We start from the raw sequence: 27,821 nt of genomic DNA, 5'->3' as shown, positions 1-27,821 counted from the left end.
GAGTTCTTGCTCCAGACGTCCCAGAAACGGAGGCCTGAAACAGGTGGGATTTCTGGGGTCGTTCCTAGAGCCTTTTTCATCCAAGATTAAATATTGCAATTCCTCTTGCTCAGAGTATATCATCCGCTCCCTTGCAAAACCTCTCTGGCCTCTGGCCACCTGCATTCTTGTGTGGCTTCACTTGGTTGCAGCTGCCTTGGGTGTAACTTGGATGACTTCAGCTTCCCAGGTGCGTTCCTGGTGGCATGCAGTCCTCATCACGGACCCAGCTCGGAGCCATGACAGAAAGGTTCAGATCAAACCCACAGCCCACTGCAGCCCCTCAGGCTGAGAGCTGCCAGTGCTGTATTCCAGATCTGGCCTTGGAGACCACAGCTCAGACCTTCCTCTGTGTTTGTAGATTTTCTACTCCCAACATAAAGTAATGTTTGTTGAGTGCCTACTGTGACCCATATGCAGTTCTAAGCAGGCTCCTACGTACACTCTCATATAATATGGAGTATTATTATCTCCATTTTACAAGCAGGTAAACTGAGGCTCAGAGAGGTTAACTGACTGGCCATACTCAGGTTTTCTCAATCTAAAGCCCTGCATTTAATTCCTTCACACCACAGCTGGTCCCCAGGCTGGCCAAGATTAAACAGTGCAACAACTTCCAATCACTGTAGGCATTTTCCTGAAAGATTTCATATGAAAGGTAAAAATCTGTTATGGATGCCTTTATAAAGAGAAAAATTCACCATACTAGCTTGAATTTTGGTATTTGGATATATTTGTTTTTAGCAATGATTTGGGATATTCCCTTTGTGTGGTTTGAATGCTTTCCAGCATTGATATTCTAGGTGAGCTTATTTCCACAGGATTTACAGAGCCACAGTTCATACTCTCACATTTTGGAAATATGTAGATAGAGGGAGACCTAGGGAAATTTAATTTATTAATATTATGTGTGTAACTCTTGGTTCCTAGTATGACCAAAATGGCTTCTGTGCATCCGGGACAGATAAGCTCATGGGGCCCTCTGATCGTCCCTTCCAGCTTCAGGGATCTGTGTTAGGGCATCCAAGAGAATGGATCTCGAGTTATAGAAGGCATTGTGCTTCACTTTAGGAGAAGAGGAACCAGTCTTCATTGCTTTGCCTTAGCATCTCACATCTTACTTCTGAAAGGAAAGAGCCTCCACGTGTTAACACGGCCTGGTAGTACATTCACATGTCCTCTGGCCTCAGACCCAACATGAGGTCTTCCTTTGCAGGGTCTCAGTAGACAGGGGATCATCTGCATTTCCCTTCCTTAGAGGCACCTGGGGAAGAAATGACAGCATCCACTCAACAAGATGGAAGCATTTTTATTTTCCCAAGTTCTAATACTGTTCTAATTTTAAACAAGCTCCAGTGTTCTCATCTGAAAGGAAATGATGTTAACGAATGATATAGAGAAGCTTCACTGTGAACTCATTAGTATAGCCACTAATGACCCATTATTAAGTTACCATGCATGAAGTTTTTCCTGGAACAAGCTGATATATTTAGAAGAACAAATTAAAGTCAGAAGCACAAGGGGAAATGGCAAGGTTCTTATTTTGTTCCTTACCCAAGAACTTCTCTCTCCTCCGTCTGAAAAGAGAACTCAAGACCCAAAGCTGGTGGTCCTTGAGACCACCACACAGGGCAGGCTGAGAGCTGAGCTATTAATAGAATCAGATTCACCTAAAATAATAGTCCTGTGTAGTGCATGCGTGGTAAATTGCTTCAATCTTGTCCAACTCTGTGTGACCCTATAGACTGTAGGCCACCATGCTCCTCTGTCCATGGGATTCTCCAGGCAAGAATAATGGAGTGGGTTGCCATGCACTCCTCCAGGGGATCTTCCCAACCCAGGGATCGAACCCACATCTCTTACGTCTAACCTGCATTGCAGGCCAGTTCTTTACTACTAGTGCCTCCTGGGAAGCCCCAGTTCTATGTAGGGTACCTTATTTTTTATTTCATTTTTTGTTTTCAAATTCTGTGATTGTACATAACTTTTAATGTTCAGCTAGCTTGGGGATTCAAAGATACTTGGGCTTCCCTGGTAGCTCAGATGGTAAGGAACCCACCTGTAATGAGGGAAACCTGGGTTCGATCCCTGGGTTGGGGAGATGCCCTGGAGGAGGGCATGGCAACCTACTCCAGTATTCTTGCCTGGAGAATCCCATGGATATAAGAGCCTGGTGGGCCACAGTCCATGGGGTTGCAAAGAGTTGGACATGACTGAGAAACTAAGCAGAGCATATTTTCATATGTTTTTATATTTTTTCTAAATATTCATGAATCCCTAAATAGTGTGTGGTTTTGCTTTGCTGCTGCTGCTAAGTCGCTTCAGTCGTGTCCGACTCTGTGCGACCCCATAGATGGCTGCCCACCAGTCTCCCCCGTCCCTGGGATTCTCCAGGCAAGAACACTGGAGTGGGTTGCCATTTCCTTCTCCAATGCATGAAAGGGAAAAGTGAAAGTGAAGTCGCTCAGTCATGTCCGACTCCTAGCGACCCCATGGACTGCAGCCTACCAGGCTCCTCCGTCTATGGGATTTTCCAGGCAAGAGTACTGGAGTGGGGTGCCACTGCCTTCTCCAGTGGTTTTGCTTTATATGTATTTAAACTTCATAAAAATGATAACATTCTCTTCATGTTCTTCAAATTACTTATCACTATCAATATACTATGCTTTTAAGAATCATCCAAATTAGTCTATATCACTCTATTTCATTCATTTCTTCAGGTATAGAGTATTCCTTTGTATAAACACGCTGTAATTTTATTTTGCTTTTCTATTTGTTGATATTTATGCTGTTTCAATTTATTAGCTGTTAGCAGTACAAAGCAGTGTAATATATTCTATTCTTGTACATGTCTGTTATCTTTATACATGCAAAGGTGTAAAAGTGTACTCTGTAGTATAAACCTAGAAGTGGATTTTCTGGATTGTGGGATAAACACATCTCCAGATGTATTAAGTGTTTCTCTGAAAGGATTTTACCAGCTTACACTCCCAGACGCAGTATATGGGGGTTTTGTCGTCTTGTTTTGTGACAGTGCAATGGCACCCCACTCCAGTCCTCTTGCCTGGAAAATCCCATGGACGGAGGAGCCTGGAGGGCTGCAGTCCAGGGGGTCGCTAGGAGTCAGACACGACTGAGCGACTTCACTTTCACTTTTCCCTTTCATGCATTGGAGAAGGAAATGGCAACCCACTCCAGTGTTCTTGCCTGGAGAATCCCAGGGATGGGGGAGCCTGGTGGGCTGCCGTCCATTGGGTCGCACAGAGTCAGACACGACTGAAGCGACTTAGCAGCAGCAGCAGCATAGTGTCTTCAGGCGTGAATTTTTGTCAGTCTGCAACCTGGGAGGTGTGAAACAATATCTCACTATGGGTTTAGCTTGCATCTCCTCTCCCTGAATTCTAGTGAAAATGAGTATCGTTCATGTATTTACTGGTGATTTAATTTTCTTCTTCAATAAAATGCCCACTGTCTTTTGCTCATTTTTTCTTTGCCTATTTTTCCAGTGGTCAGTTTGTCTTTTTCATATGGATTCAAAGGAGTTCTCTTTGTATCGCTTTCTAATACTTTGTGGTTTGTATGTGTTACAATTAGCTTCTCCCAGGCTCTGGCTTCTCTTTATTCTTATGTGGTCTTTCAGTGTATGTAAATTTACAAATGTTAACATGTGCATATGTATTAAAATTTCCCTTTTTGACTGCCCTTTTGGATTTCTGGTCTGAAAAAATTCTTTTCTATCCTAATATCTAGATGTTGTAAAGTTTTGCTTTTTACATGTTTCACTTAAACTTCCCAGAATTTATTTTTGTGTTTGGCATGAGGAGGGGCTGCTGTATTTTTGTCTTACACGGCTAATAGTTGTCTCAGCACCATTTGTTAAATAGTCCATTTTTTGGTTTCTTTATTTAGTTACTAAGTCCTGTCTGACTCTTTTGCAACCCCATGGATTGTAGCCTGCCAGGCTCCTCTGTATATGGGATTTCCCAGGCAAGAATACTGGAGTAGTTTGTCGTTTCTTTCTCCAGGGGATCTTCCCCACCCAGGGATTGAACCTGTGGCTCCTGCATTGGCAGGCACATTCTTTACCACTGAGCCACAGGGGAAGCCCAAATAATCCATTATGTTCCTACTAATCTGTAATGACACATCTATCATGAATCAAGATACCATTTGCATATGAATCTGTCATTCCGTGTCTCTGTTCTTGCACCAAGACCACATTCACAATTAACCACTGTGGTTTTAGAATGGGCTTGATATCTAGTGGGGCCAGTGATCCACTTTGTTCTTATTCAAAGTTGTCTTGGTCATCCTTGGATCTCAGTTCTTCCATAAACATTTTGGAGCCACCTTGTAATGTTCCATGAAAAATCCATTTGGAATGTTGAATGAAATCGATTTGAAATTGTATAAGTTGAAAAAGAATTGTCATCTTGACTGTATTGAATCTTTCTATATGTGAATGTGATCTAGTTGTTTAGATCATTTATTTAGGTCTTTTACTAAGATGGTATGTCTTTCTTATAATGAAGTAATTTGTAGTTACCATGTAGTTAACTTAATAATTGTTGCTGTTATATGAAAATACAATTAGTATTTGCACATTTTACATTGAGAAACCTTGTTGGGCTCTTATTAATTCTAATAACTTGTAGGGTTTTTGGATTTTCTAAATAGATCATATTATCTGCAAATAATGACATTGTATTTCTTTTCCTTCCTTATGCTTTTACTTGTTTATCTTATCTTAGTGTGCTGGCTAAGACTACCAGAATAATATCAAATACAAGCAATTCTGGGAGTCTCCTATCATTTCTAATATTAAACTTAAATGCTTCAACATTAGGAATGATGCTTACCATAGTTTAAAAAATTTGTTTTTACTAAATACCCATTGTCAGGTTTAGAAAATTTTCTTCTATTTCTAATAATAATGAGTTAATTCCATTCTGCTTTCCAAATTGTTGAGTTGACCACTCATTATGCTTTAGAAATATCCTAAAAATTTTAATAAATAGTCTTTTCATACATAGTCTTTTGATATATAGTCTTGATATAATACTCTTTGAATGTTTTCTAATTTTCTGTATATTTCTTCTTTGACCTGAATTAATTAGAAGCATTTAAAAACTTTACAATTATATGGATTTTTCAAATGTATCTTCTTGTTATTTATTTTTAACTCAGTTGTTTTGTGGTTAAAAAGGTAGCGCACATGAAAACCAACTCTTGTCATTCACTCATGAGCTTGAACTTTGTTGCAGGATTGACAGTCAGTTTTTAAATAGTTTCTGTGTATTTGAAAAGATTATGTTTTCTTTAATTTGGGGCACCAGGTTATATATATATATATATATATATATATATATATATATATATATATCTGCTAGGTAAAATTTATTAATCAGGTTGCTGCTGCTGCTGCTAAGTCGCTTCAGTCGTGTCTGACTCTGTGCGACCCCATAGATGGCAGCCCACCAGGGTCCCCCGTCCCTGGGATTCTCCAGGCAAGAACACTGGAGTGGGTTGCCATTTCCTTCTCCAATGCATGAAAGTGAAAAGTGAAAGTGAAGTCGCTCAGTCGTGTCCGACTCTGCGACCCCATGGACCGCAGCCTACCAGGCTCCTCTGCCCATGGGATTTTCCAGGCAAGAGGACTGGAGTGGGGTGCCATTGCCTTCTCCAATTAATCAGGTTAAGCAAGTCTATTTCATTCATAACAGTTTCTCTTAGTCACTGTGTGAGAGGCGTAGGAAACCCCTCCACCTGATTGTGGATTAGATTTGGCTGCATATAACAGAAAGAGAAATATGTGATAGTAGCAAAAAGAAGATAGAAGTTATGTAAGGCATAACTGTGTTTATATGGATGATAAAATTCTCTCTATGCCTAAGGATCCAAGTTGATGTATTAGATGCCTAGTGAGCCCAGACTGTAGGTGTTACTGAGCTTAGATCTGGGTCCTCACTGCTCAGAAACCAATACTCAAGATTCAAGTGCCAGTAGAAACAGAAAGGTTTCTTTAATCAGAAAGCCAGCATCCTGAGGAGAAGGTGGATTCATGTCCCCATATCAACTCCAAAGACTTTTCTCAGCTGTGAAAAGATTATGGGGTCCATGGGGTCGCGAAGAGTCGGACATGACTGAGCGACTTGACTTTCACTTTCATGCATTGGAGAAGGAAATGGCAACCCACTCCAGTGTTCTTGCCTGGAGAATCCCAGGGACAGGGGAGCCTGGTGGGCTGCCGTCTATGGGGTCGCACAGAGTCGGACACGACTGAAGCAACTTAGCAGCAGCAACCTGATTAATAAATTTTACCTAGCAGATGAATATATATATATATATATATATATATATATATATATATATAAAACCTGGTGCCCCAAATTAAAGGGGGAAGTGATTAAAGGGGGAAGTGATCTCACTTAATCAGTGAGATGTGTGCATGCTCAGTCACTTCAGTTGTGTCTGACTCTTTGTGACCCCGTGGACTGTTGCCTGCCAGGCTCCTCAGTCCATCGGATTCTCCAGACAAGAATACTGGAGTGGGTTGCCATGTCCTTCTCTAGGGAATTTTCCCAAGCCAGGGATCAAACCCACGCCTCCTGCATTGCAGGCAGATTTCTATACTGACTGAGCTAGCAGGGAAGCCTTAATCATTGAGACAGAGGTGCGGATTCATTGCCATCTCCCATTGCATGCAAGCTCGTCAGCTCTTTGTGATCTTTCTTTAGATGCTATCTTGTTCTCACAATTTTTCATAGGATTACTGACAGGGAGACTGGGGAGAAGATATCGTCATCTGTTAATTACTTATTCTTCATTTTTACTTCTTTAATCTAAAGAAGAAACCAACAGGAAGCAAGATACTGTGTGATCAAAAGGTTTGAAAAGTGTGCTTGGCGCCAGTCAGAATGGCTGTGATCCAAAAGTCTACAAGTAATAAATGCTGGAGAGGGTGTGGAGAAAAGGGAACCCTCTTACACTGTTGGTGGGAATGCAAACTAGTACAGCCACTATGGAGAACAGTGTGGAGATTCCTTAAAAAACTGGAAATAGAACTGCCTTATGACCCAGCAATCCCACTGCTGGGCATACACACCGAGGAAACCAGAACTGAAAGAGACACGTGTACCCCAGTGTTCATTGCAGCACTATTTATAATAGCCAGGACATGGAAGCGACCTAGATGTCCATCAGCAGACGAATGGGTAAGAAAGCTGTGGTAGATATACACAATGGAGTATTACTCAGCCATTAAAAAGAATACATTTGAATCAGTTCTAATGAGGTGGATGAAACTGGAGCCTATTATACAGAGTGAAGTAAGCCAGAAAGAAAAACACCAATACAGTATACTAACACATATATATGGAATTTAGAAACATGGTAATGATAACCCAGTATGGGAGACAGCAAAAGAGACACAGATGTATAGAACAGTCTTTTGGACTCTGTGGGAGAGGGAGAGGGTGGGATGATATGGGAGAATGGCATCGAAACATGTATAATATCATATAAGAAACTAATCGCCAGTCCAGGTTCAATGCAGGATACAGGAAGCTTGGGGCTAGTGCACTGGGATGACCCAGAGGGATGGTATGGGGAGGGAGTCAGGGGGGTGGTTCAGGATGGGGAACACGTGTACACCCGTGGTGGATTCATGTTGACGTATGGCAAAACCAATACAATATTGTAAAGTAATTAGCCTCCAATTAAAATATAAATAAAAAAAACAAAAACAAGAAAGAAACGTGTGCTCGGGCCAGAGATGAGTAGAGCCTGGGGGTGCCTGGTTTAAGGTTAGTTATAGTTTTGCTAAAGTGACAAAACAAAGGGGGGCCAGCTGCAGAGAGCTTTCTCCTGCTGAAAGCTGCTCACAGAGGCTTTGGTTACTCCCTGCTTGGAGCAACTGGGGATGGTGGTTTCTTCCCTCTGCGTCTGCTCCCCCCTCTGAGGGGTTGCCAGAGCTGACTCACCTTTTCTAGGGAGAACAGCTGTGCGACTTACGGCAGAATGTGTGTGCTGTGATAGGCCCATCTTTCTCCTGTGCTGGGGACCTTGTGTTCCCCACGAGGCAGGCATATTCATCAAATCAAGTAGGCTATCACCCAAGCTATATATCAGAAATATTTGTGTCTTAGTTTAGATGTTTTCCCGATAAACAAAGGTTCAGTTGTCTGTAACAGATTTTATTATTCCCCAGAGGTCCAACAGACTCTCCTTCCCAGCTAACCCTCTTTTTTATTTTGCATATAGTTACCTAATTTTACTTTCTTCCATCCATTCTCCTGACTTAACATTTTCTGTGGCTCCCCTCTTATTCTTCACTAAGGCCTTCACATAGCTGACCATCCCCATCACAGCATCTTAAGTGAACAGTCCAGATTGTTTGTGTGGTATCATCCAGAATCAAGTGCTGTCCTTTGAACAAGCTGCTTGTTCATGGACACTTCTTGACATGGAAATGAAACTTCCTTAATTCCATTCAGATTTCAGACCATTGACATTTTTTTTTCCTCCTTATCTGTCATCCCAATACCTTGTTTTAAAGATGATACAATTATTTGGGGACATATATTGAGAAATAGGTATATAGCAAAATATTTTTAGTACACGTAAGAGAAAACAGTTTTAGGCTGAATATTTCTTCCAGGTCATCAGAGTCTTATCAGAAACCAGTTTTAAAATGCGCGTGTGTGTGTGTATGGAGAGAATATGTATTTATATTTTAAGCATATCCTGGAATACTTTTTGATAATAATATCACTCATTATTGATGACTGCTTATATGCCAAGCCTGCTGCTTGGTATTTTATATGCATTATTGCCTTTTTGTCCTCCGAGCATGTAAAGCAAGTTACTTATCTCCATATACAGATGAAGATCTTGGAACAGAAGACCTGAGACACTCAGTAATTTCCCCCAGCCATTACCTAGGTACTGGCAGACCCTCAGTTCTAACCAAGGCTGACTGATTCCTACATTAGTCCTTTTAATCACTGGATGAGCCACTCAAACATTGACTCGTTGTATCTTTAGGTCATCAGTGAGTGGTCTTCTCACGTCATCCTTTAGGCAGCACCAAGAGTCCTTGGCAGCAGAGAGAGAGAGGCGGCGACAGGAGAGAGAGGAAAGGTTGCAGAGAATAGAACGAGAGGAAAGAAACAAATTCAGGTAAGATGGATTTAAAATTTTTTTTAATGAACTGAAAATTAAAGCACATGCCTTCACTGTTGCATATGGTTAATCCTGGTATTAAAGGATTAGGGATTAATATGCTTGCTTCTGACACTGCCTCTGTTTTCAAGAAGAGCAAGCCTGAAACAGGCTTGATCTGGTTTCTTGTAGCCTGTCTTCCTTTAACCTATGGCAGGAAACAGAGCCAGCCAGCCAGATTCAATTAAGGCCTGTGTGTTCTTGGGGCCTTCATTATCTAAAATGGTTTTATCCAGGCCTTCCTGAAGGCAGAGGACCTAATTGGCTTAATTTGACATTTTCTCCTGAAGCTATTCATGTTTTATTCATATTCTATTGGACACCTAAAAGAAAATGCTTTTCCACTTCCTGGTTTCTTACTCCTTGTAGCAATATTTCATATTTTTTTAAGGCAATAGTATTTCCTCCTGTTGGAGAGAAGGAATTGTATTGATTAGTCCCAGGCCATTGTCCCCCCTGGTCTCTTTGGTCTCTGTCCAGCTCTAAAGATGTGTTCTTGGGTGGCCCACTCCAGTTTCTGTGTCTTGGCCTGTCTGCTCTGCTGAATCCAGGATCTCTCCTTTTCTCCTTCAGTCAGATCAACCTTTCCCCCCATCCTCCTGATCCACGTCCTAACACTCCTCTGGCCTGGGTTCATGCTGTGGAGTTCTTTTTAAAATGCTGGACACTTGGTTCATCTTTTCTTACACTTTTCATTCCTCCTACTCTTCCTTTCTTCCCTTTGTCTTTCCCCTCCTTTCCTCTTGCCTTCTCCATCTCCTTCCTCCACCCTCCTTCATATTCCCATTCATCTCCCCTGTAGTTTCTACACTCTTGTTTCTTATTTCTCTCCCATCTCCACTTCCTGTTTCCTCCGTTCACTTTTTTTGGGAAACAGTCTTCAATCAATTACTCACAGTGAAATCTATGAAGGATGTAAAGCATTGTCAAGGAGGATTTACAAGTTCAATAAGTTTTTTTTTTCCCAGCAGCCAAAAAGAGTATAGACTCCTCTGTTTATGGGATTTTCCAGGCAAGAATACTGGAGTGGGTTGCCATTTCCTCCTCCAGGGGATATTCCTGACCCAGGAATCAAACCTGCATCTCTTATGCTCCCTGCATTGGCAGGCAGATTCTTAAGCTCTAGTGAGAAGCCTATATATAATCATAGAAATGAGCAGAGCTGTGAATTTGCCTTAACCATAACTCACTACTATATGAAAACAAGTATCCCAAGTCTGGTGGGTAAAAAACGAATCCTGACTTTTGTAAGATGGGGATTCACAAGCTGCATGAAGTAAAGCAACATCATTATCACACCATATTTGTATGGTGTACCTTGAGCTGTCAGATTTCTACCAAATGATACATGGAAAGGCCAGACCTGTATGCACCATTTCTCACGAGGTAGCTCTGGAAGTTGTCACTTTTGGAAAAACCAATTTGTAAAACTACTGGAACAGGTTAGATGCTTCATGATTCAGGGCTTTCTGAGAGAGCCACATATTTCACCACCAAATAGCAGCTGAGCATCTGACTGAAACACATGGAAAATTCAGAGATTAGCTTACACATTTAAGGTTTTGATTGAAAACCTCTTAAAACAAGGTTCCAGATCTGGGAAAGATGAAATCAGCATGCTCCCTCCTGTCTCTTCTATGCCATCACGCAATGCAGCCATCAGTCATGGACAGATTTAAAGCATGGAGCGCTGAAAACTCTGAACTGGAAAAGGGAGCAGGTGAATTGGGGATAGAGGCTAGCATTCAAAGTTCCACCAAAACCAGGGAGAGTTCACCATTTTTCCCTTCAGTATCACATGGCATGACTCAGAAGCATCCCTAAACCCAGAAGCACATGCCAGGTGTGAGCTGAAAGAGCTCTAAGGGAACGCCTCTTTTTTTGGACTGTTGTCATTGTTCAGTCACTAAGTCATGTCTGACTCCTTGCCAACCATGGACTGCAGCACACCAGGCTTCCCTCCTTTACTGTCACCCAGAGTTTGCTCATACTCATGTCCGTTGAGTTGGCGATGTCATTCAAACATCTCATCCTCTGTCACCCCTTCTCCTGCCCTCAATCTTTTCCAGCGTCGTGATCTTTTCCAATAAGTTGACTCTTCGCATCAGGTGGCCAAAATATTGGAGCTGCAGCATCAGTCCCTCTGATGAGGAGCAGCAAAAGGAATTCCTGAGGGTTGGAGAGTTGAGAAGTCTCCTGTTTAATCTTATTTTTTCCTTTGTATCTCTCCCAGCCTCCAAGCAATATGGTTACAGAAGCACAGTGATGACATTAGGGTCCAGGCAGGAGCCTAAAACTCAGGGAGGGAACCCTTCCTGTGCTCAGAAGAGTGTGATGCAAGAACACTTCTTTTCTCCGTGTCTCCTCCTGCTGCATTGCCCTGTAAGCAGATGGAGGTACTGAAAGCCTGAAGCAGAGCAGGGAAAGTAAAGCCCAAGTTTTTTGCCCAGAGGACCAGGAAGGGAGACCTAAGGAGTCCAGAAAATGATGGGAAAGTTATAAAAAGTAGAGAGGTCAAGAGAGCAATCCAGAGGTCATCTCTAGTTTGTGCACATGTGACTCAGAACCTAAACAGGATTCTGAGTCCTGTTCTGAGTCCACGAACTTGGAAAACTAAGTTCAGAGTGGAACACACTTAGGTATCAGACTGGCCACAGGGTGGTGCATATGAGGACCTGATATGAAGAGCATTAAAAATATTTGAGAACTGATCTAATGCTGGAACCAATATCAGAAGGCAGTCAGAGCTTACAGGCTGAGCTAACTTGGTTGATTGCCTGCTAAAGGAAAACAATCAAGATTCTTCATAGAATTTAAATAAGGCTCAGAGTCTCGTTGCAAAATATTTAAAATATACAGAATGCAATCCAAAACAGTTTGTCATAGGAATCCAGGGGAAAAAAATCTTCAAAGGGAAAAGAGAATCAAAATATGCTGAACACAAAAGGGCATAGATGTTGTCATTATCAGACACAGACTTTAAAGCAGCTGTTATAAACGTGTTCTAAGATGTAAAGGCAAATGCTTTTGAAACAAATGAAAAGTCTCTGCAAAGAGATGGAAAATATAAAGAAGAAGCAAATGGAAATACATAGAGAAGCAGAAAATACAATAACCAAAATAAAAAAGGCTTTTAATGGTTTCAGCAGCAGAATAGAAATGAGAGAGAAGTCAGTGAATTTGAAGATGAAACAACAGAAATTATCCGATCTGAAAGACAAAACGAAATATTGGAAAAAAAAAAAAAAACAGTCATGGACCTGTAAAATAATACATCTTAGCATTTGTGTCTTTGAAGTCCCAGAAGAATAGGACAAGAGTGCATTGTAATATGTATTCAGCCCATATATTGGTAGTGTAAGAATTAGACCTGGGCAACCTCATCTTCAGAGACCATGCTCATAACTAACTATTCGCTATTTTCTCTTGGTCACCAAAGAATCTCACTCATCATTTAAGAGCATAGTGAGATCCTGGCAAAATAAGTCTAGAAAGGAATGCTGATTATCAGTACAGACCACACAGAACTACTGATTATGACGACTTCAAATCTATCCTGAAAATCTGAGGATGTGAATGAAAATAAATTCAAAGAAGGAAATAGGAAAAGCTTTATAGAATCATGCCTGAGATTAGCCATATGGCTGACCCTTTATTAGCCACCTCATTGATACAAGTTATTCATGTTCCTTGTGCTGTTTTCTTTGCAAAGCATTCTTATCTGTTGTTATTTTTGTTGAATATTATCATAATTTTCCCGGGTTTTGGGAAATGTTATTTCTAGCGTGGTAAGTGATGAGAATGGATGTTTATAAATGATAACACATTTGTGCCTTTGTTGGTTTTCCTCCCCCCTCTTAACCTGGTTTAGTTGCTCTTACTATCCCTTTATATCCAGGTTATCAGTGCACAGAGGGGTGGAGTACTTAAGCTACCTTATGAGGTTCAGTGTAGAAAACTGTGATGTCACAGTGCTCCAGGAAAACAAATAGTTTACTGAGAAGAGACTGACCACACAGTCTTAGACTTAGATTCAAGTTGGAGCCTCACCAGGAGAAACAGACAAACAAGCATTAAAATTAGATATATTTGGGCATATTATGGACAAAGACAAGAGAGAATGCACAAAAGCTTCCAGGGATCTCTGCTTAGAAACTGAAGTGTGAGGGATTCAGAGGAAGAATCTTGGGCTGTGGCAGGAATATCTAAACTGTAGAGTGCATAATGGCCAAGACACTTGGGCCCACCCAGATTTAAATCTTGAGATGAATGTTGGGGAGTTACCGGAGCTTGGTTGTGTGGTACTCACCACTGAATACTATTGCTTGCTTGTCATTGCCGTATCTTATTGATGACTTGGTTTACCTTTTAAAAATCTTTTTGTCTCACCCCCCTTCCCCATATACTTAAAGTCTTCTTTCTGAAGAGTAATTAGAGTTCTGAGTGAATCCAGTAATCCTTTGTTTTCATTTCTGTGATTTTATAGAAAAATTTAGTACTTTTAAAGTGTAGCCTTTACGTTTATATTTTAAAAATTTAACAATAACCACTTTCCATTTCTGAGATGATAGTCAGCGTTCATGATATACTCTGTTAATAATTTCTTGGCAATTTTATGAGCCTCTAATTCTGTTGTTTTCCTTCCCCATTTTGTTTGTTTTGCATACTTCCATTAGCCGAGAGTATTTAGACAAAAGAGAAGAACAAAGACAAGCAAGAGAAGAAAGGTTTGTATATCTCTTCTTTCCCATTGTAACCAAATGGCATGTGACGTGTCACTCTTAACGAAGCCTGCAGAGGAGACTTTGGTAGTTAAAATACAATAGCTTCACCTAAGACCTAAGACCTTGGGGAGCTGGCATTTTGCAGAATAGAGTGTCCTGGTTATCTCCATTTTCCAAGAAAGTACAGATTAATTATTTAGTGCCATCATGGTGTGAGATATATGTGTCTGTTCCTCCAACACTCTTCTCCAAATAAACATACAGTTTAGCTTATTGACATATGGTATATATTTTAAATGTCTTTTTACTACCACTGTTGAGCCTGGGTTAGGTGTCCCTCCTGTGTGTTTCCAAGTCATTTGTTCAGCATTTCTTCAACAAATATTTGAGCCCACACACTATGCCAGGCACTGGCTAGGGTGCCAGACCCTCCCGAGATTCTCCCTGGAGGTGCCTGACCACTTACCCATCCCCTTACTGAACTGTACTCAGTTCTTGCGTGGCAGGAACCATACCTGGTTTTCCTGGGTATCCCAGTGCCTGCCATAGGGCTTGCAGGTAGCAGAGACTTCGGAAGAATGTATTGAATAAATGGGGCTTCCCTGGTAGCTCAGCGGTAAAGAATCTGCCAGCAATGCAGGAGACATGGGTTTGATCCCTGGTTTGGGAAGATCCCATGGAGAAGGAAATGGCAACCCGCTCCAGTATTCTTGCCTAGAGACTCCCAGGCTCAGCCTGGTGGGCTACAGTCCATGGGGTTGCAAAGAGTCAGACATGATGTAGCAACTAACCAACAACCAACAATTGAATAAAGGAGCAAAAGAACCAACAGCTTTAAAATATTTAAGCTGTTAAACCAGTTTGTTCATTTCAATGGCAACATACTTTGGATCCCTTTAAACCATATCAAGTTAATATATTCAGTGTCTGGTAAACTTAGATAAGCAAAGGAAATTGTTTTTGGAAGTAGACCAGCAAAAGGCAAGTTTACCACTAGCTGGACACAACTGTCCAGCTGTACAGTTGTGAGAGCTGGACCGTAAAGAAAGCAGAGTGCCAAAGAATTGATGCCTTTGAACTGTGGTGCTGGAAAAGACTCCTGAGAGTCCTTTGGACAGCAGTGAGAGAGATCAAACCAGTCAATCGTAAGGGAAATCAACCCTGAATTCTCGTTGGAAGGACTGATGCTGAAACTCCAGTATGTTGGTCATCTGATGCAAACAGCTAATTCATTGAAAAAGTCCCTGATGCTGGGAAAGATTGAGGACAGAAGGAGAAGAGGTTGTCAGAGGATAAGATGGTTAGATGACATCACAGATGCAATGGACATGAACTTGGGAAAACTTAGGGAGATGGTGAGGGACAGGGAGGCCTGGCTTGCTACAGTCCATGGGTCACAAAGATCGGACCCAACTGTGCGACTGAACAGCTGTCCAGCCTGCAGTTATTCCCTCTACCACCAGGTGGGGGTTACTGCACAGAGAGACTGGAAAGGCTGGGCTCATACCAGAGCCAGTCCGGAACCAATCAGTCTCTGAACTATGCCAATAAAAAGTGGAATTGTGCTAATTTTTTTTAGACACCATTAGCTAAATAGATCAGGACAGTCTGAGACAGGGAAGAGTGGAGACTGTCTGTGTTCAATTAAAAGTTAGATGCTTACGTTGGCCTCATAAACAAAACCATCATGGCATTACTTTAATTCCAGTGTTCTATTAGATTATTGCCATCCTGATAACCAGTTGTGGCCAGCAAATTTATAGTAAAAGATGCTGGTAAAGAAACTCTAGTAAGTACCTGTTTTTTGTTTTTTGTTACACTGGAGGACATGACATATACCCTGGTTTAAGAAATCAAATTTTGGGACTCCCTTGCTAGTCTAGTGGTTAAGACTTCACCTTCTAATGCAGGAGGTATGGGTTCGATCCATGGTCAGGGAGCTAGGATCCCACATGCCTCATGACTGAGAGACCAGAACATAAAACAGAAGCAGTATTATAACAAATTCAATAAAGACTAAAAAAAATGGTTCACATTAAAAAAAAAATCTTAAAAAAAAAAAAGAAATCAAGTTGTATCTTTTAGCTTTCCCTCTGGACTCTGAACTTTTTTGAGCTTTTGGACAACTTGACAGTCATGTTGTATCTGTACAGGCAAGACTTTAAAGCTCCTGGAGAGAAGACCAGGTGCTGTGTGCGTCAAGATCTGAGCTGGTTCAGACTGGAATCTAGTTTTTTCCAAATTGCTGAGGGCTGCCTCATTCTGCATATTATTTACTACTCTTTCCCCTGAAGTAGAGCATCACTTACCTGGAAAACTCACGCAGAGGAGGTTTCTACTCCTATTCTCTGGCCTCCACTCTCTCCCCGACACCACCCGCCGCCCTAGGTCTTCTTAGCTGGTGCGGGAGTGGGTTCTCCATGGCCTCATGTGGGGTTCTTTCTGTACAGCCTGCCTTTCTGTTTACCTGAGATTTGGGGAAGCAGCCAAGTGTTTTCCTTTGATTTGGACCAGCTACTTTTCCTGGTTAGTTGGCTGTTTGAATTACCTGGTGAAGATGGAAGTGAGGGAGATATACTTTCATCCCTTGTTGGAAAGCAGTTGGGAGTTCCTGGTAAGCCAGGAAAAGATAAGATTTCCAAGTTATAATGGAACTTGGAAATGGATGGGAAAACTAATGGAGATCAGAGGTGGAAAGAGACATGGAGGAGAACTCCATCTGTTAACTCTTCAAGGTGGAGCCAGGCTTGTTTGTTTGGTCCCATGACTCAGAAAAGACAGCCAGACTCACAGCAGAGAGGTTTTGAGGTTCATATAACCTAGTGTAATGAGATGAATGTCATTTTGCTATTTTGAGGGGTAATGGCCATGCATACAAATTTGGTTTAATTTTTAATTTTAAAATTTCATGTCATCCCATTCCATAATTTTAGGTAAGCTGTTTTATTGATAATGGTGCGGATCCAGAGTAAGTCTCTGTCTGGTCTATTTCTAATTTTTTGTAAGTATTATAAGAAAGTCTCTGTCTGATATTGATTGACTTGATGTTCACGAATGATTCTTTTTTAGGGGTGATAAGGAATGAGATCCGGGCTGGGAATCATTGGGTTGGGGTGGAGGTCAGGGTGAGAGTGGTCTGAGGGAGCTGGCAGGACTTGGAGAGGAGGTGCCTTATGGGAAGCAGAGGTTCTGGGGACAGAGTGCAAAGGGGACGGCTGGGACTGGGCGAGGATTTGGGAAATCATGCATCAAAATGATCCTGAAGCAGTAAGAGTGGATTCTGAACATGATCTGAGGACAGACTAGAAGTTAGAGGGAGCCAGGTTTTGGTTTAAGGGAGAATTTCCAAGCACTTGGGTGGCAGGAAGAGTCATTAGTAAGTAGGTGCAGTGAAAAGTCATGCCGGGTTTCTAGTGCCTACTAGAGATTTAATAATTTAGATTTGAGCAAGCTCTGGGAGTTTGTAATGGACAGGGAAGTCTGGCGTGCTGCAGTTCATAGGGTCGCAAAGAGTCGGACATGACTGAGCGACTAAGCTGACTGAACTGAGTGCTTTTAGTTTTTAGCATATGACAGGCACTCAACAGAATATTTAATAAATAATGAAAAGATAAATGAATTAGATGTGGACAGAGGCAGGATAATGAGAATGTTTCAACGAGGGTAGGCAAAATGAAAAGTATTTTGAGTCGGGGGCATAGTCTGTTGATAGAGACCCGGTACTTTGTTCCTAGGAGGCTACGTCAGAGTCTGTTGATTGGAGGCAGTGTTGCTAGGCAGCCGAGGCGTGACCATCATCAAATGGGCTAGGGGGCTCCTAGGATCGAGCACCACTTAGATCACTCTCGCAGGGAAGGTCGGGATAGAGGTCCGGCTTCCTCCCCAGGTTTTGCCAGAGGTGTCCATGGGGCAGGAGAGGCTGCTGAGGTTGAAGGTCTCTACGCTGGGTAGCCTGGCGCTCCCCGAGCTTGAAGGTCTCCACACTGGGTAGCCTGGCGCTCCCTGAGCTTGAAGGTCTCCACGCTGGGTAGCCTGGCGCTCCCTGAGCTTGAAGGTCTCCACGCTGGGTAGCCTGGTGCTCCCCGAGCATGCCCATCACCACTCCACCCATCGCAGGAATACAGAAACATAGCGGCTCTTGACACTTGGGCCTCCCCACCTCTGCCGTGTTTTAATGTTAATTGTGGAAAAGTATACATAACATATAACTTACTGTTTTAACAATTTTAAAATGTATAATCCAGTAGCGTTAAATATATTCACATTTTTGTGCAACTAGCCTCCAGCACTCTTTGTCTATAGAACTGACCCCTTAACCCTAAATCCTGCCATTTTTGTCTGTCATCTAAACATCTTAAAAACAAGTCAGATTAAACCCCTGACTCGTCCCCTCTGCCTGTCTCAGGGATCCTCAAGGGTGACATCCATGAGCCAAGAGGTGCACAGGAATAGTCTTTGAGAAGTCTATCCAGACCCTGGATCCCCTGGGGTCCCCCCTGAAAATGGGGTGAACCCTTTGGCTGCCAGCACATACCTACCAGCCTGGCTGCCCACAGGGAGGGGATCAGAGAGGCTAGGGTGGGGCTGGCAGAAATGGAGGTTGGTGATGGGTTGTCCTCCTGGCCTGAAGCCTTCTGTGTGGGGCTTCGTTACTTCTCTCCCTGATTTTGCTAGAGCATGGCTTCCCTCCTCTAGGATCCCCATCTCTGGGACATGTCCAGACCCTCTTGTTTGCCCTGGATTCCTCCTGCCCCCTGCCCTTGCCACTTGGACTCCACATGGGGACATGTGGGCCCGTAATGTGATCTCCTGGCCTCCCAGCCTTCCTGGCTTTCCATTTGCCCCCAGCCCTTTTATAATAAAATACAGGCCCCAACACTTGCCCTCAAGACCACGGTCTTCCACGATTCCTGTCACTTCCACCACCTGGTAGTTTTTTGGGGCCCATCTGCATTAACTTCAGAAATATCTCCTTTATGGTACTTTTCCTACTTTTTGAGAGATGATGTTGTTGGCAAGGAAAGTCCAGAGTCTCTAAAGCTTTCTTTCTGGGTCGAGTTTCACCCTGTTAACCATGAGACAGACATTTGTAAATGCAGATCCACATCATGCGTTTTACCAGAGAGTCACCAGGAAAGTAAGCTCACTCCGCAAGAAAGTGAAATCTGCAGCCCTGCCCTCTGGCGCCCTGGGCCGCAGGGAGACGAGAGCAGGTGGGCTGCTCCTGGAGGGTTCTTTGCCTCCTTCCCATCAGCCCATGAATGCACGGTGCCCAGGGAAAGAACTGAGGATGGTGATCTTCCTGTTCTCAAAAAGTCCTATCATCTGCTTGTTGAAAACAGACATACACATGTGAAAAGATGACTAAATATGCCAGGCAGTAAATGTAAAATGCCATCTGAGTTGAATGGGCTACATATCCGACATGAGTTCAGAGGCAAGGGCAAGATCACTTCCAGCTGTGGTGGTCAGGACAGGCCCCCCTGGGGAAGATGCGCGTGCGAGCCTGTCCGGGGCCTGGCGGGAGAGCTGTGATGACTGCAGACCTGGGAGCCACGCCCCCGAAGGATGGATGAAGAAATGTGTGCTTTCTAAAGGCATTCTTTTAAAAGGTTCAGTGTGTGTGCTCTGCCTTTCTTATCCAGCTGAAGTAAGAGCGCCGTGTGTGCAGCGTCTGGGTGGGGGCTACAGTGTCTAGGGCCGGGGGCTTGCCCTTGGGAAGTAACTAAAGCAATGAGTTCAGGTGGATGTGAGTGAGGGTCTGGAATAAGCATTTGCAAAGTTTTGTGGTGGGTGTGATAGTCAAAAGGGGTTTCCCAGGTGGCGCCGGTGGTAAAGAACCCGCCTGCCAATGCAGGAGACATTGGAGACGTGGGTTTGATCCCTAGATCGGGAAGCTTCCCTGAAGTTGGGCATGGCAACTCACTCCAGTATTCTTGCCTGGAGAATCCCATGGACGGAGGAGTCTGGTGGGCGAGAGTCCATAGGATTGCAAAAGAGTCGGACACCACTGAAGCGACTTAGCATGCACGCACACATGATAGTCAAAAACCTGCTACAGCTGAGTTCATGAATTTATTCCTGAACAAATAATGACGGGTAAAATTAGCAGACATCTGGAAGAGGCACATATTTCAGAGTTATTTTGGTCTGATCTATAAAGCACTCTATGAGGAATATGATTGGTAGCTGGTCTTAATAAACAGTTAGTGGGTTCTGCCTGCCTGAAATGCAAAACAGATGTATCTTTGTTCTTTTAAACTGACTTTGATGAATAAACTATATGTGACGTCAGGGCCAAGCTATTGGATGTCTGAGTCCTACTCAGAAATATTTTAGAATATAAAAAACTTTCCATGGTCGACACCGAGAGAACAAAGTGAATTCCAGTCACATTGCTGTTAGCGTTGAAGCAGGTTCAGAAATCCAGGGAGGGCTTCATCCAACAACCTTTTGGTATTTCGGGGCATTGTTCCTGTCTGCTGCACCAAGGCACCCTCCCATTTCACAGCTGCGAGCTCTGAGGGCGTGTGGTTTTCAGCTGTCACTATTGGGGCTTTTTTGATGGTCATTATTGCTGTTTGGCTTGTTTGCACAAATGTTTCCTAAAACAGCAAACTAGGATTCTGCAGCAGTGATCTGGTATCTGGAGACTGTGATGTTACCACTTCCCCCAATTTGTTTGGTTATGAATGATGCAGGATTTTTAATCATTAGCATCTTGGCTTTGCTGGGTGTTTTTGGCAGACGGGCCCTCCAGCCAGCCCTGCGCTGTGCTCTTTGCATCAGGAAACCAGCTCACTCTGCAGGTGTTTCATCCATAAACAAGCACCAGCCACGGGCTCCTCTTTCTTTTTACGGAAACCCTTTGGAATTTAACTTTCAGATACAAATACTTGGAGCAGTTGGCAGCTGAGGCGCATGAGAAGGAGCTGAGAAGCCGGAGTGTGAGCCGGGGCAGAGCTGACCTCTCCTTGGACCTGACCTCACCGGCAGCCCCCGCCTCCCCCGCCCCTCTGGGTCGTAGCCCTTCATCTCTAGACTCGCAGGAGGTTCCCACGGTATCATCCTCCTCCCCAGGAACGCCTCAGCATCCCCAAGGTGAGTGAAGGGAGAGGAGAGGGGAACTGATGCGGTAATTAACATCAGACAGGCTTCTAGGCAGCATGAACCATCCCAACGTGCAAACTCATACTGAGAGGCAGCTAATGGGAAGCTTCAGGGGTGGCTGTGACCTGAGGTGTCACTAATAGCAAGGCGTTTGCAAAGCCACTTACTACAGCAAAATTATCTATAAAGCTTGTCAGTGTATGATCACTGGAAAGGGAGAATGCTGAAAATAAGACTCACTTTGACATTTAATCCTAAGTCACAGGATAATAAGTTAGGATTAATTTATTCCTCTGTCATTTGCATGTTTTCTATTTATTGGATCTGCTCCTCCTGTAGGAATTGTCGGTCTGGTTTAAGTTACACTGATAGAGGGTAAAATTAACCAGAGCAAACAAAGAAACAGAAGTAAAATATTGAAGAAGAAAAAAAAGAAGATAGTAAAGATGACTGGCTTGTGGTATGGGGGTGGGCGTAGATGCTTGTGTTAGATGCAGACAGACAGGCTCTCCCTGGAGAAACTGCCGGTCGTCTTAGCTTTATTTGGAGAAAAGCAGTGCCATTGTATGCTGCAGCCTCGGAGCTCAGCAGTTTTCCTGATGGCTCTGCAAATTGTGGTCCGTTTTCTTTCACGTTGTCAGAGAGGATGGTCCTCGGGTACAGGCGCCTAACGCTGCATGTTGACTGACCCTGCAGCCAGCACGGTTTGGTTTAATCGAGTGTGATGGCTCTCAGCCTGCTGTAGGCTTAGCCAACTGAAGACAGCGGAGACACTAAACTTTTAACTCCAGGAAGGTTGACTAAATATGGCGTAAAGTCTAATTTAAACAAGGCAGGACTCCATGACCTCAGCAGAACTGGCTGTAACTGAACCATCTTGTCTGTCCAGTTCTTTGCTGGCTCTCCGAGCCTCGGGTCTCAATCTCCTGGAGCGGGCTGGTTCCGTCCCAGCTCCCCATCATGTCCTGTTACTCCTGGTCCTGGAGCCATGGAAGATTGTCCTGGGCAGATGGCTCAGTCCTAGATGAGTAATGTCGGTCTTAAAATGTTAAGACTCTGGGAATCAGGAAAACAGATTTCTCTGTAACAGCAGTGTGCTTTCCAAACTCGGCCTGATATCACTGTTCTATCTAAATGGTGGTATTTCCAGAGGCCATATAAAAAATATTCCCCCTGCAAGCTGTGGTTCAGGACTTAATCTGGGTACTTTTAACTCTAAGAGTTGTTATCTCCAGCACTTTACAGAAGGGTTTTGTCCAAACTGTGACGTACAGAATGGCCCCAAGCTAAGAAGGAATTGTCAGTATCTATAAATACTGTTTGTCCTCGAGATTTTTAATCTATTTGATGTTTGTGGCAAAACCAAGACAGTTCCCCGAGTATTTTGTCCAGTGTCAGTCAAACTTGAAGCCATTCTATCCAATTAAAGAGAGTGTTTTAACCTTTAATCAGAACACAGGAAATATTTTGTATGTACATAATATGCATTTGTGGAAGGTTATTTCAGTATGCTTTCAGAAAGATAAATAGCAAATGTCATTTTCCTCTTCAGAGAAGGGGTAAACAGAGACTAAGAAAATGTTTGACTGAAATCACACCCTAAATGGTTATCTACATCAGAAAAAGGAATATTGGACTTGAATTTAGACACAGTTACAAATTAACGAAACAGCATTGGTGTTTCCTTTTTTCTTAGGGAGAGGGGAGACGCAGTGGCTCTTATAGAATCTAGAAACACTTCCATCATATATTAAGTTATTATCATCCATCAAATCAGCTGGAGCTAGCAAAGTGTTCTAACATCCTTGTCCTAGTATATAACCGAGTTATTCAGTTGGAAAGTCTAAGTGTAGAATAAGAAAGGCTGTAGGAGGATGCTCTCAAGAGAACTGATGAAGCATCTTTCTGATTTGGAGCTTTTGGACCAGAACACAAAGTAGGTGTGGCATAAGGGTTTTTTTTCACCTGGTTTGTTATCATCTTGGAAGCATTCCACTAGGTCCCGGTTACTGGTCTCATCTTTTCACCAGGTCCCCATTTTCAAATGCTCAGAGTAATTTTTTGCTGATCCCTAATATTTAGAATATTCCAACAGCTGGGGGAAGAATAAAATATATAATCACACATCCAGATGTTTGTCCTGCACCAAACACCTGGCGCATGGTCCAAACATGTCAGGGGTTGACTCGCTTTTTCGTTCTTTATCCTTGTGGGGTCATGTGCTAATAATTCATTTCACATTTCTATAGCACTTAGCTGCTTCCTTCCAAATGCTGCTCTTTAATACCTTGTGGTGCATCTCAGTAAGGAAGGGAGATGCTCTTATCCATACTTTATGGAGGCTCGGATAGATGGGGATGTGCTTCAGATCTGGCTGGTGCCATGCTGGGAGTAAAGATCACTGTTTCACTCCCAACCCAGCCATTCATTGTGCCATGGTATCTGTGGTGACGCTCCCAAGAATCCCATGCCATCCCCTCACGACCCTCTCCCCAGTATCTATCAAAATTGTGACCTACATTTCAGAATTATATTTACAAAGAAAAAGGAACAGCAAATATTTATTCCTGAATTATGTATACCTTAAGGTTAAAGGTCACTTTGTGAATTCTTACTTAAATTCTTTCGATAACAGAATATATGAAAACATTAAAGCTTTCCCTACCTTTTCCCTTACAAAATATATTTACAAAGAGGGAAGAGTTAACGGTAAAATACCTGTAGCGTTATGTGGCGTCTAGTAAGATCTTTCAGCCAAAAACCTTCCCAGCTAAATCTGCTGTAACTTTTGTGTAAATCACGCCACTGCTCCCAGCATCAAGTCATTGTGTGCTTGAATTATTTTTCCATCTGGCCCTCTTGTGGTTCATAGCAGGTGTTTGTCCCAGTGGTGCCTAAAACTGGTGGTGATGATCTGAATATTTTTCCTTTGTGTCAAACTGCCAGGCCCATGTGCGCTCATTTGCGCTGTGCTCTAATTAATGGAGACAGCCCCCAGTTTAGGCAACCATGGAAGGACCGCTCTCTTCATCCATTGCTTTAATCGTTATTTTTTTTAAAGTTTATTTACTTATTGGCTGTGCTGGGTCTTCATTGCTGCAGAGATGGCTTTCACGGCTTTCTTTAGTTGCAGAGACGGGGGCTTCTCTTCGTTGCAATACAAGGGCTTCTCACTGCAGTGCTCCTCTTGTTGTGGAACACAGGCTCTAGGGCACCAGGGCTTCAGTAGTTGTGGTCCCCGGGCTCCAAAGCACAGGCGCCGTAGTTGTGGTACGCGGGCTCAGTTGTTCCGCGACATATGGGATCTTCCTGGGCCAGGGTTTGAACCTGTGTCGCCTGCATTGGTAGGCGGAGTCTTATCCCCTGGACCACCAGGGAAGTCCCATTGCTTGAATTATGCTTTCCTTATTTTCACTGAGCCCTCATGGTATCGATCAGAATATCTATCCAATAAATGTGTTTCCTGTTATTTTAAAGCATTCAGAGATGACTCTGGAAACAAGTTTTCCTCACTAGAGAAAAGGTGCAATGTTCTTTTGGAATGGAGTTCTTCGATGTGGCTTTAAGGAAATTACTCTGAGGACTGAAAACAATGATACTCTAGGAACTCCCTGGCAGTCCAGTGTTTAGGACTCTGCACTTTCAATTCCAAGGGCCTGGGGCTCAATCCCTGGTTGGAGAACTAAGATCCTGCAAGCCACTTAATATGGCCAGAAAAAAAAAAAAGATAATCTATGGGCCCACAGTGAAGTCAGTGCAGCAAGGTAAACTGTTATGCCAGGGGGTGTCAGATCTCGGTAACCTATTTCATGGAAACAAAGTGGAGAAAATCGCTGATCTCGAAACCAGGTGTTGACGGTGGTCCATGCAGGATGCCTTGGGGTTGAACTGCCTTCCTTGGAGGCCTGAACTGTGTTCTTCCCAGGCTCCCTGGCTCCAATACCTGAGTGGCCCCTGAGGCTAAATGAGAGAAATGACCATCCCCAGGAGAAGGAAGATGCTGTCAAGAGTTGATAAGGTGATTTCACTCATTAATATAGCCACGAAAGCACACATAATGGCTAGATTATTTTTCTTATTTTGAGCTCGGTACTCTTTATTTTACACACACAGCTAGCATGTTACAGATGCATTTAGAAATTTACCATACTCTATTAATTCTATGTCAAAGAAGAATACGTTCAACAGTATGATTTTTTTTCTACCTGTAATTGATTCCTACATATTTCCAAATGTCTTACTCTTTGGCGCTGGAGATATAAAATGTGGCTTATGTGGTCACGGCCTATTCACCAGCACTCAGCTGGAGGCGCTTACAGAAATTATGGGCATGGTAAACTAATATTTTCTCTAAACCAAGAATAGAACCTAGGTCTCCCACCTTGCAGGCGGATTCTTTACCAGCTGAGCCACCAGGGAAGCCCAAGAATACTGGAGTGGGTAGCCTATCCTTTCTGCAGGGGAACTTCCTGACCCAGGAATAGAACCAGTGTCTCCTGCATTGCAGGTGGATTCTTTACCAGTTGAGCTACCCGGGAAGCCCGTAAGTGTTTACAGTAAATATGATGATTCTTCTAGTCTTCTGATCTTCACACCTGGAAATAAAATGTAGACATACAGTAATGGCATGAAATGTTCAATTTGTTTCCGCGAATCATCATTTTTCATCATTTTCATTCATCATGGCTACTGTCATTGTTACCAGTCACTGACTGAGCATCTTTGTTACCTTCATTGTGTAACATATTTTCGGTGTCCTTCAGGCAAAAAGGTGCTCTCCTAGGTTACCCTGTCCACAGAGTAGAGATCAGAAACATCTGGCATCCTGTTTCCAGCTGGCACAGAAGCAGTGGAATATCATCCATCATCAGCCTAATGCATGCTGGTTCCCTTGCATAAAGCTTCTGGACACCTCCAGTCCAGGATTTCGTGAGTTGGCAGGAAACTAGATTCCTGGTGGTTCTGTGACTCAGGGCTGCCCCACCTCACCTGACTGCTGCTACTTAATGCCATTTGTACGATGAGACAGAATCTCTCAGGGACTCAACCCAAGGGCAAGGCCAGGGCCCTGCCTGCTATGCCTGCTGGGGAACATTTGACAGCCTTTGTGAATCATGGGAGTTTTCTGCTTGCCATTTCTCCATTTCTAAAAAAAAGGAACAGATAATACTTTCCCATTTTTCCTCTTACAGAGAATGACAGTTGCCTGCAGTATGTCTTCTTGTACCATTTTATAAAACATTAAATAGTCCTGAGTTTTTTTGAAGCAAAGTATAAATCCTACTGAAGTTTACTTAAGTAAAGATAAGGCTCAGAGTGGCATTGGGACTGTTGTTAAAGCAGGATGTTATATGAGTGCCATGATAATCTCATAGATGACAAATAGGTGTCAATATCTGCCAAAGGTCTGAGACTTCACCCTACTTAAAAGCTAGTAAGTTAGCCCGCCATGATCTCATGGATGTTGGCAGAAGACACGAAACTCCTGGGTCAGAAACAAAGGACTTTATTACTCACAGCGATAGTAGAAGCCAAGATAGCAGCATTTGTGCCATTTCTGCAAGTTGCAGTTTCCACAAGGTGATGTGAATAAGCCCACATGACACCTGCGCACACTGAGTGGAACCCTGAGTTGAAGGATCTCAAATCTTTATTGGGCAGTTAGCGCATCTTCCCTTTATCCCAGAGAGAGACATGATCTTGCTCACAGTGGGCGATAAACCAAGTAGTGGTTGGTTCCAGAGGGAGACTGTCTCTGTCTTACAAGGCTGTTTTCTATGCATACCTCCTTAGAAGGATGGTCCAGAATCAAGGCTATGGTGGCTTTGCTTGTAAGACTCCGGAAATGAGAGACCCATGGAGAATTGTTTCCAAGGTTGGGGTTATAGTGATTTTTAACCAACCTTTATCATGAAATTTTCATTCTAAAAACTGTTTAATGTAAACAAAAAAATCCAAGTTTGAAACAGCCGTTGGCTTGTTTGTTCTTATTTGACAAGAAGAAAGAGTATCAGGAGCTATCAAGCCCAGTGGGGAGCAGGCACTGTGTGCGTCTGGAGGTGCTCCAGGGCATCCGGAGAGACAGGAGTGCCTTTCATCCCAGGGGAAAGCCTTTGGTAAGTGCTTCCAGTTACAGTCAGAAGGCCTCCCCAGGCGGGGCTGTGGACCTTCTTCAGTCAGTGTGGTACAGCAAAGAGGAATAACTCAGGTTTCTTCTCGCCTCCTTATCTGTGCTCAGGACCTTGCTCTCTCCTCTGCCATCTCCATCTCCCCTCTTTCCCCCCAGCGTCCCTCCTCCCCCATACCCCTGCCTTTCCCCACGCACTCCACCAAGGCATTTGTACAAAGTGGTATAACACCAGCAGTGAGGCAGGATGATCAAACACTGGTTTTCCAGCCCCTAAGAGGATGCTTTTTCAAGACCTTTCCTGAGTTCCACAAATCTTTAGAGCTTTCCAAAGCTGTGAGATCTTCTAAAGAAGCCACCTCCACCAGATACACTGGGAAGTTCCAGTAGCTTTTTGTTGGCTTTCTGGGTTCAGCAACTCTGTCTTTCTTCTAGAACTCTCTAGACTCAAAAGTGTTACTGGGCTTTCATATCATCGTCGTCTTCTGTCATTGTGATTTCATCATCTTGTCTCACGTTTGTCCTCGTTTTGTCTCAATCTTCTTACCAACTCTTCTTCTAGCTGCCCCCAGGTGTCAGATTTTTCCAGGATTCCTTCT

The 27,821-nt window shown here is 43.2% G+C and overlaps 1 protein-coding gene across 7 annotated transcripts in view; it reads left to right on the top strand.

The window, feature by feature from the left end:
- The window catches only part of FHOD3 (formin homology 2 domain containing 3), a 524,125-nt gene that overhangs the window by 406,978 nt on the left and 89,326 nt on the right, over positions 1-27,821 (top strand). For all 7 annotated transcript variants that reach the window (XM_055559620.1, XM_055559619.1, XM_055559618.1 and 4 more), the window contains 3 exons: positions 9,085-9,219; positions 13,938-13,988; positions 20,872-21,086. In XM_055559620.1, the coding sequence (XP_055415595.1) occupies positions 9,085-9,219; positions 13,938-13,988; positions 20,872-21,086 (401 nt within the window). The remainder of the gene's footprint in view (positions 1-9,084; positions 9,220-13,937; positions 13,989-20,871; positions 21,087-27,821) is intronic.

This window comes from Bubalus kerabau, chromosome 21 (assembly GCF_029407905.1).
Source record: "Bubalus kerabau isolate K-KA32 ecotype Philippines breed swamp buffalo chromosome 21, PCC_UOA_SB_1v2, whole genome shotgun sequence".
NCBI classification, from domain to species: Eukaryota; Metazoa; Chordata; class Mammalia; order Artiodactyla; family Bovidae; genus Bubalus; species Bubalus kerabau.
Note: the sequence above shows the minus strand (reverse complement) of the source record. Positions and strands in the feature narration are given on the sequence as shown.